General features: G+C 31.6%; 1 protein-coding gene across 8 annotated transcripts in view; it reads left to right on the plus strand.

Moving 5' to 3' along the window:
* The window catches only part of USP15 (ubiquitin specific peptidase 15), a 115,205-nt gene extending 105,277 nt beyond the window's left edge, over positions 1 to 9,928 (plus strand). For 7 of the 8 annotated variants that reach the window (XM_082742513.1, XM_082742516.1, XM_082742512.1 and 4 more), the window contains 4 exons: positions 555 to 704; positions 2,505 to 2,608; positions 4,346 to 4,434; positions 7,947 to 9,928. In XM_082742513.1, coding sequence (XP_082598639.1) covers positions 555 to 704; positions 2,505 to 2,608; positions 4,346 to 4,434; positions 7,947 to 8,129 — 526 coding nt within the window. In that variant the 3' untranslated portion in view covers positions 8,130 to 9,928. Of the gene's footprint in view, positions 1 to 554; positions 705 to 2,504; positions 2,609 to 4,345; positions 5,832 to 7,946 lie in introns of all 8 variants that reach the window. The other variant, XR_014314556.1, reaches the window with a different exon arrangement.
* Positions 9,929 to 10,184: the final 256 nt, after the last annotated feature.

A 10,184-nucleotide genomic window follows, 5' to 3' on the forward strand; every position in this document is an offset into this window, starting at 1 on the left:
CTGTATTTTCTACAGTAGCAATTTTACTATGGATAATTTTAGTTTTCCCAAGAATTTTTTGCTGTGTAGCTATTTTGATAGAAACGTTTTTAGGAAAATCATGTTTTGTGGTGTTATTAATTCCATTAGAGCCCAGAAGTTTTGAGATTTTCTAATACTTATATCTCAGCATAGTTTTGTATTCTTTTAGCTTACTAAAATGTAAATAATCTAGCCTTCATCATTTCTTTGAATACCTATATACATATTAATTTATAATCTAAATTTGATTTACTGAAGATATATATGTATGTGTATATATATGTATATATGTATGTATGTATATAAATATATATACATGTATATATATGTATATATATGTATGTGTATATAAATATATATACATACATATATATATAAATATATATACATACATATATATATATGTATGTATATGATGTATATTAGGCACATAGTAATTGCCCACTGAATAAATGTGAAACTTGCCAAGCATTTTTTTAATCTATTATTTTCATTACCTTTAGCAAGCTTTGAATATTTCACTTTATTTTTAGGTATTGTCCAAATTGTAAAGAACATCAGCAAGCCACAAAGAAACTGGATTTATGGTCCCTGCCTCCAGTACTTGTGGTACATCTCAAGCGATTTTCTTACAGTCGATACATGAGAGACAAACTGGATACTTTAGTTGATTTTCCAATCAAGTAAGTTTTGATTATGCTTTATAAACATTGGGCAACTGTAGGTTCGTAAAATCATCAGATAGTATTGGATCCAACTTCAGTTTTTTAGTGTATTTATGAGTAGTCTGAAAAATTTGTAAGGATCAGTAAAAATTTTTATTCCTTTTTAGATATTTTTCAGAGAGGGGCACCTGGGTGGCTCAGTGGGTTAAGCCTCTGCCTTCAGCTCAGGTCATGATCTCAGGGTCCTGGGATCAAGTACCACGTCGGGCTCTTTGCTCAGCAGGGAGCCTGCTTCCTCCTCTCTCTCTCTGCCTACTTGTGATCTCTCCCTGTCAAATAAAATAAAGTCTTTTAAAAAAAATAGATACTTTTCAGAGAATAAAGAGAAAATATACCTTTTAAACAGAATAAAAGTAATTCTGTATTACATTATTATATGGGTTCATTGGCACTGTTTATAAATAAATCTAAGATACTCTGTGGGATCGTACTGATTTTATTTTTTCCTAGGATATATTTCATCATTAATAATCAGTTATTCCTACGTACACTTTTTTACAAAGACTGAGTGTGAAACAGAATAATGTAATTGTTGAAAAGGATGATACCAGTAGTATAATCAGTCATCCCTTTTGTGTCATACTTCAGTTTATTGCATTGGTCAGAGTATTACATCATTTTTGTAAAAAGTCTGGAGACAGCATCTTTGTAGTCCTTTATTTTTTTCTAATCCTTTCACTAAATTTAATTGAGAATTCATAAGGACAAAAATGAAATTGTGTATTCTTGTTCACATGGTCCAGGAAGGACTTCATCATGCAATATTTTACAGCAATAACTTGGTACACTCCCATTTTGCTAAAAGAACATTAATAGTATTCTTTTATATTTTGTATTTGTGCACCAGGTGTTTGAAACAGTTAAGAAGTAGACACCTGCCATTGGCAGGTGTGTGTGATTAGAAAGAAATAGAGGTAATATTGAAAACATTCTTTGGATTGCTTATTCTGATTGGTGTAAAGTTACAATTAAAAACATTTTGCAGTTTTTTACCAGAAAAAAAATGGTAATTTTCTCCTTAACAAAATTATGAGCCATCAAAGTTTTCTCAAGTTTTTTATAGCATTAAAAAAGTATATATATATAGCATTTTAAGTGCAATTAGAACCGAAGTAATGATAAGCTGGAATCTGTGAGATATACTTGAAATTTTAATCATTATTGCTTTTTAATGATGCAAGTCCAAAAAAAACAAATAATGATAAGTTATAAAATGGTCATGTTCCAGTTTCATGCATGACAGATTACAAACAGTTGGTTGCATTTCAAAAAATATTGCCCACTTGGGGTATATAGATCATCAGAACCAGAGAAATGTAGAATAATCCTTAAAGATGTAATTACTCAAAATGACTTCAGAAATATGAAAAATTAAAAGGGTCAATGGCAAATGGTGATGACTCTTTTACTATAGACTAGAGAGTTAAGTGTATTAGCATAAAACATAAATCTGAATAAACAGCAGTCAGTAGACAATTTTAAAATTCCTAGCCCCTAAGAAAATTCTTGCCAAAATATTCAAAACTTAGAGGTGTATGCATATTTTTGGTGTGCGTGTGTGTCTGTATATATATATAAAATTATATATATGTTTGTATTTACACATACATATGATATGTTTTACAGTTATTTGACTCTTATTTCTTTAGTGAGGGAGATTTTTTATATAAATGAGAGTCAAGCAACATTGACAGAAGATAATAGAATTCATGACACTTATAGAAAACATAAAACTAACTTGATCTCTTTGTTAAACAGTGACCTGGATATGTCAGAATTCCTAATTAATCCAAATGCAGGTCCTTGTCGCTATAATTTGATTGCTGTTTCCAACCACTATGGAGGGATGGGAGGAGGACACTGTAAGTTGACAGTTTACCATTTTGCTAAAATCATGATGTTTGATTACTGTAGACTTTTTCCTTAAGATATTTATTAAAGGGAAAGGGTAGAATGCCTGGCTACCTTGGTCAATAGCATGTGACTCCTGATGTTTACTTTTTTTCTCCTCTGTTGAAGTATATAATTTATAATTAAAGCTATAAATTTCCCTCTACTGCTTTGTCTTTATTCCATTAACTTTGAAATGTAGTATTTTCATCTACTTTTGATTCTGTATATATTTTTAATTTCCTTTATTATTTTCTTATTAGTCCAGGGCACTTAATCATACGCTTTTCCAAATGTATGGTTTTTTAAAGCTCTCCTTCTGTCTTAATTTTGATTTTATTACATAACAGTTGGGGATACTACCTATGTTATATTAATCCTTAGTTTATTAAAGTGTTCATGTACCTTAATACATGGTCTGTTTCTTAAATGTTTCTGTACCTGAAAAACGTATGTAGTTCCTGTCCAGACATAGAATTCTATATTTCTCTTATATTTGAAGCTTATTAGTTATATTCAGATATTTGTTATATTTCTTAGAATTTGTCAGGATTCTTATTAAAATGTTGATTTATCTATCTCTACTAATAATTTTATTAATTGTTTTACATTATTAGTTGCATTTATGTTTGAAATGGTAGCTCTTCTTTCTTGTTCCTTTTACCAGTATTTGACATATTTTTTCTTTTGGTATCACTTGGTTTGCAAACTCTAGGTGCCTTTTTGTTCAGTTTTTCTCTTATAAATCATTTTATTGTTAGATCTTGTCTTTTTATTCAGTGTTTATTTTTACTTATGGATACAGTGGTCTGCAGTTCAGCTGACAAACTTACAACCCACAATAGGCTCCACACAGAAGAGCAGCAATTTTGTTTTGTGAGGGGTAGAAATATTTAGAAGATATAACCTATAAAGTGTCACTTTTTAGAAGCTATGATGACAGATAATTATTTTGCAGACATTTTGCAACTTTGTTTCCTCAGTTATTGGATAGTTAAGACAAAGCATGAAATGTGTAAAGGGGGCATTTTTAACTTCTAATGATAAAGCACATCTTTAAAAGTTGTACAAATAAATTACCTTTTTTTTCTTGCTCCATATTTTCGTTAAAGACTAAAAAATATTTTGATGTAAAAACTACTACAAGTTAATAGGATGGTATTGAAAAAATATTTGTCATACAAAATTTAAGTTACGATTAAATAACTTGGGTTTAAATGCTCACTCAACCTGGTGAAAGCTTACCAACTTTACCGTTACATATTAAACTTCTCTTAATGTTTCACTTTCCCCATTTCTAAAGTTAGAGGAATAATAATACCTTCTCTATGAGATAATACATGTAAAGTACATAGCACTAGAGCTGGTCTACCATAAGCACTACATAAATATTAATTCCCATGTATTGTCATTAGTGTTATTCTGTGAACTGAAAAATAATAAATCTATTCTGTGTGTCCTTGGGATGAAAAAGTCACAAATTTCAATGTCTTTGACAATTATCTTGGGCATTTAGATTGTAGGAAATACATTAAAACCTGTAATCAATGGAATCAGTTGAATGTGTAATAGGTCTTTAGGTCTTGTGTAGATGATTGTCATGTAATTTTAATATGTATTCCTTATATAGATGATTGTAAAGTTTTGCGGGTTCCCCCAGGAAACCATAGATCATTTCAGTCACAGAAGTGATTATATTTTTTCATTAGATACTGCTTTCGCAAAAAATAAAGATGATGGAAAATGGTACTACTTTGATGACAGTAGTGTCTCAACTGCATCTGAAGACCAGATTGTGGTAAGTATATTTCCTGAAAAATCACAAGAGCCACTTTATTTTTTTTTTTTTAAGATTTTATTTATTTACTTGACAGACAGAGATCACAAGTAGGCAGAGAGGTAGGCAGAGAGAGGAGGAAGCAGGCTCCCTGCTGAGCAGAGAGCCCAATGTGGGACTCGATCCCAGGACCCTGGGATCATGACCTGAGCCAAAAGCAGAGGCATTACCCCACTGAGCCACCCAGGCGCCCCACAAGAGCCACTTTAAAAGCTCCCATGAAACACTACAGTCTATATTTTAGCAGTTTCTAATAGTTAAGAGATACTTTCTCTGATTTAAAGAAATGTAAAGTTGTCCTCTAAGTGGAAATTTGTCTCCAAATTTGCCTACTAAAAGAAGCATAAATTTCATCATGAAAAATGGAGTTTTCTAATGAAAATAATAAAATTTTCCTTTGGAAAGTAGGAAAGTAGGTTCAGACATTTGGGGACATTGACTACTCAGCATACTAAAATAGAAAAGGAAAAATCTTTAAGGGCCTTCTATTACCATACCTATGATTTTTAAAGTAAAGTCTTATGCTTTGTGACTCTTAAACATTTAAACTCAAAATTACATGGTTGGATGAAACAAATTAGAGAAATTTTTTTAAATTGACCTTGAGTATCTGTTACTTGAATATCTTCTGAATAGTAGAAAAATGAGGAAGTAATATCTGTTCATATTTGCATCAGTTTTTCAGCCACAGCTGGAACCAGAATATTGGCATTTGTTTTGCTTCCCAGTAGAGCATATTTTTATTAACAAATATTGATTAGTGAGGGGATGACAAGTTTATTCTAAGAAGAAAGCGAAGACTTGGCTTAATAAGGATTTATTTTTCTATTAAAGTTTGTATTCCTAAAATTTTACTGTTTGATCATAATAGTACAAAGAGTGAGAAAAGTAGTATTTGTTCCTGTGAGCATGGAGCTCATATTTCCCAGTTTAAATTTTACATTCTTTGAGGACAGAAACTAGCTTTTTCATTAGTTTGTAGTGCCTTACGTCTTCAACATATATTGTCCAGTTTAATAAATTAATTAACTTCTGAGCCCTATTATTGACATAGTTTTAATCCATTGTTGTATGAACAGATATGAAATAATTTTGAGTTGTTTCTTTACAGATATCTTATATCTTTATCTATGTGTGTATATATATTATGTACTGTTACTTAACTCCCTAACAAAGAGACTTGAACACTAATGTTTTTTAAATATGTATGTGCCTAAATTAATTATATTTCCAGTTTATATTTAGACTCCTAATTTCAGGTCTCAACCATCACTTTTCAGTTGTGTTCTTCTCTGTAGATCTCCCAACCAAAACATCCTGAAATTACCTACAGTGATGATACTTCATTTAGTCAGCAGGTATTTGAGTACCTTCTTTATATAGGACTCAATTCTAAACAAGATTAAAAGACAGCTATTTCTGACTTGAAGAGGCTGAAAGTCCAGAAATGACAGAGAAGTAAATTAACAGTTAAATCATAAGTACTGTTAAACATCTTGACTGCATGGAAATAGGACAGCCATCTCTCCATTGATTTAGGGTTTAGAGATAGGACCAGTGCAGGGAAGATTGCATGAGAAAGTGGTGTTTGACCTGAGTCTGCAACTTTAAAAATGGAAGTAAATTAAATGAAAGAAGTAAAGGTGTTCTAAGCAGAAAAACAATACCTACAAAAGCAAGGAGGCATGACAGAACATGACATTTAGGAAAACAAATAATTTGGTATTATTGAAATAATTTGGTATTATTGAAAGGACATACTTTGCTATTATTGAAATAATTGGGTATTATTGAAAGGACATACTTGTTAGGAATATGGGGCAGAAATTAGGCTAAACTTAAACTTGGCAATTAGATCAAAAAGGATGATATTCTTCAGGGTTTAGAGCTTTTCTTAAAGACTGTGAGAAGCATGGGTGATTATTAAGCAATAGAACAGTATTAAATTTGGAAGGCAATGAGAAAAGAAACAGAAAGACCATTATAGCCTCCAGCTAAAAGGAGGTGTCATTCCTGCAATACAAGCTTCTAAATTTAAGTTTGTGGTGTAACGTATAGAGACAAGGGGGAAATAGATTTATAAGATAGTTCCTTAATAGAATTATTAGAACTTGATCAAGATTGGATATAAATACATAGAAATGCATAGGAAGAAGTTGAAGATGACTTAATTCAGATGAAATATAGGAAGAATATTTGCTGTTGAAATTTGAGCTACTTATATGATAGCTTTGGGGAATTTTCTATTAGAAAGTGGGACTAATAGGACTAGAGTTCAGGAGTGAGAACTAGCTTTAGTTATAAATTTGCATTATTGGTCTTAGATAGCAGTTGAAGCCATAGGTTTGAATAAGTCACCTAGTGAGAAGGTAAAGATTGAGAAAGAGTGGACAGAGGACAGAAAGTGATTTTTTTTTTTTTAAGGTTAGGACTTAATGAGAACACAAAAAAAGAAACAACCATGGAGATAGAAGATCTAAGGAAAAATAGTGTCATAAATGCCAAAAATTATTTGATGCAGGAAAGAGGAGGAGTAAAGCATCAAATGCTATCGAGAGATTGACTAAAAGGATTTTAAAAAGCACCCATTTAATTTGTCTATAGCAGATTATTGCCTCTAGTGAAAGGCATTTCGTTAGAATGATTGGGGCAACAGATCATACTGAATTGAGGAGTGTGCATGAGAGTGAAAAATGAATATTCAACGGCTCTATCTGCCAGCCTGGCAACTAGAAGAAGGCAGTAGAATGAAGAGGGATTTAGGATGGGAAAAGACTTTTGAGTATTTGTTATGCCAAGAAGTCCACTAGATAAAGAACTTACTAAAGATACGTAGTGATGGGTGCCTGGGTGGCTCAGTGGGTTAAAGCCTCTGCCTTCGGCTCAGGTCATTTTCTCAGGGTCCTGGAATCGAGCCCCGCATCAGACTCTCTGCTCAGCAGGGAGCCTGTTTCCCCCTCTTTCTCTTCCTGCCTCTCTGCGTACTTGTGATCTCTGTCTGTCAAATAAATAAATAAAATCTTTTTAAAAAATAAAATAAAAAATAAAGATATGTAGTGATGATGAACGGAGCAATATCCTTAACAGTAGGAAAAGCTGGACTATAAAGCAAACTTAGAGCAATTAGTGTTAGAAAGAAGCTTACCTTTTCCTTAGAGATGGGAGGGAAGAAGCATAGAATTGTTTCATGTTAACAAGGTCGATCTATGAAATAGTTGCATTTACTTACCTATTCAACGAATGTAATAGAGAATAAAAATGCTAATTCTGGTGACTTTTCCTCCTTTATATATAGATATCATCTTATATTTAAACCAATTTTAGTAACTTCCTTTTGACCATGTGGGATTTTTCTGTTTGATTTCTGCCCTGATTTATAACCAAAATGGATTACCAGCTGAAAAATACATAGTATACTTAATGTGATCTTTGAGAATTTTGATGATTTTAATATGCTTTATTTGTTTCAACAGTCCAAAGCGGCATATGTACTTTTCTACCAGAGACAAGACACTTTCAGTGGAACTGGCTTTTTTCCTCTTGACCGAGAAACTAAAGGTGCTTCAGCTGCCACAGGCATCCCATTAGAAAGTGATGAAGATAGCAATGATAATGACAATGATATAGAAAATGAAAACTGTATGCACACTAACTAATGAAAGTCCTAGAAGCCATAAAAGAGAGACTTTCCTGCTGGTGGTATCTATTGAAATGATGAAGTTACCCACCACATTAAACAAAAGTCTGAGATGGGGAGTTTCAGATAACCGAATGTAAATCCTTTATCAGATTTTAACTTGTGCAGTACTTGAAGTGAAACACAATGAAAACTTTAACAGAAATTGTCTCTTAATACATTTACAGTCTTGTAATTACAAGCTAAATATATATAGGAAATCACAAATAAATCCCTTTTAAGTTTGCTGCTGTTTTGATGAATTATGTTTTCTTTAATTTTTTGGATGTGAGTTAATTGATGACAAATGTTAAATTTGTGGATGTTGGTCATTTATTTTGCTCTAATAATACTGCAAGAAAACTATGGCTGAACTTAGTTTTTGGATAATCTAGTTCATGTGCATTAGGCTGCCACATATATTACTATAATATTTAGCTGCGGTATCAATGTGGCATAAATACTGCAGTAGTATTCTTGGAAAACCAAATTTTCAAATCTATCCCTGGTAATCTACATGGGCCTATTAAAAAACCAAATCATGATATAAAAAACAATCTTGGAAAAGTTATTTTCTTTTGTAGTATCACTAAAAATCCAGAATATTATGTTCATCTTAGTGCTGTTGTGGAAACAGGTTCTAGATTTCACACTCCATCTAAAATGATTTTTCAGTTAAATGTAAGTATTTTTTACTGCTATTCGGATCTATTCCTTAGATACTCAAAATTTTTTTCACTTGCTTTAAAATGTATATCTTTAATCTGGTGTGTTCCAAAATTAAAATTTTTGCTGTCTGTTTTTCTCTACCCCATTTTTCGGTAATTTGGCAACTTTTAGCTCTTCCAATTATTGTAATAGAAGGACAGACTTAAGAATATTCTGTATCCATAGTAATAACCACATCAAGCTTAGATGAGAAATTTTTTTCCTATACTGGCCTTTAAATCATTAATGGACAATTGGCTTTAAGGTAGGTCTGTTAACTTTCTTTGTGTGTTCCTGATGGAATTCACCATAGCCTTACAGCTTTTCTCAGAAGGTAACTTGTTATAAGAAAATTGGCATTGCATGTTCTAGAGTCAGAACCTGTATAGTATATAAAGCATACAAACCTTGAATTTGATTTAAGTTCACCACATTCAAGGATCCAGGATGCCAAAAATACGTGTGAACATTTGAAACATTTTTCATTTGCTGCTTTTTCCCTTTAATCTAGTTGAAAGAATGTATTGTCGATTGGCATACAATACTGCCTTTAATAGAAAATCTAAATGCTGGGGCACATTTCACATATCGACTACCTGAGAAATTGCTTTGTGTCCCACTGTTATTAAAGCAAAAAGTATAATGTTCTTCACTTGAACTAATCAAATACAATAGATTATAAATTGTGTATTGTAAATAAAAGTTCACTCTGTGAGTGCACATTTTTGGTAAATTATTTATTTATGTTAGCATTTAAAAGTTTAAAAAAAAATGCATTTGACCAGGATAAATGAGGTATGTTGATCATGGCTTTGCTTTATACCTTGATATTAAAGCTGGTTTTTCATCCTGGTATTTTAAAAGCTGCTTTGGGTTTGTTTTTGTTTTTGTTTTTGTTTATCTTTACTTTTCCTTTCTTTTCTTGCTTTTCTTCTTCTTTTTTTTTTAATGTAAACTAACCTCCTGCATGACAGAGGTTAAAATTTTGTCTGCACTTGAGTTCACTTGAGTTTACATTTGAAATGTGCATGTTTATTTATACAGATTTCAATAAAGCTATTTAAGGCCTTATTTAGTCTTTTATTTCTTACTCTGAATCTTTTGATAAAAACCCCCTATTTTTAATGGGTGGGTAACTATATGATAGACTTTTTAGTTATTATATAATTAAAAATAGAAAAGAAAGCATGTCAGAGTAAAGCAGATCCTCTTAAGGATGTGTTTCAAAGTTGATTTTTAATTTTAAATAATCATTAAACATTTATTTATGCACCTACTAATCACTGTTCTGTAGTCTTGAGGTAGAGCCATAAAAAAGCATCCCTCC

The sequence above is a fragment of the Mustela nivalis genome, assembly GCF_964662115.1.
Source record: "Mustela nivalis genome assembly, chromosome: 7".
Classification (NCBI taxonomy): domain Eukaryota; kingdom Metazoa; phylum Chordata; class Mammalia; order Carnivora; family Mustelidae; genus Mustela; species Mustela nivalis.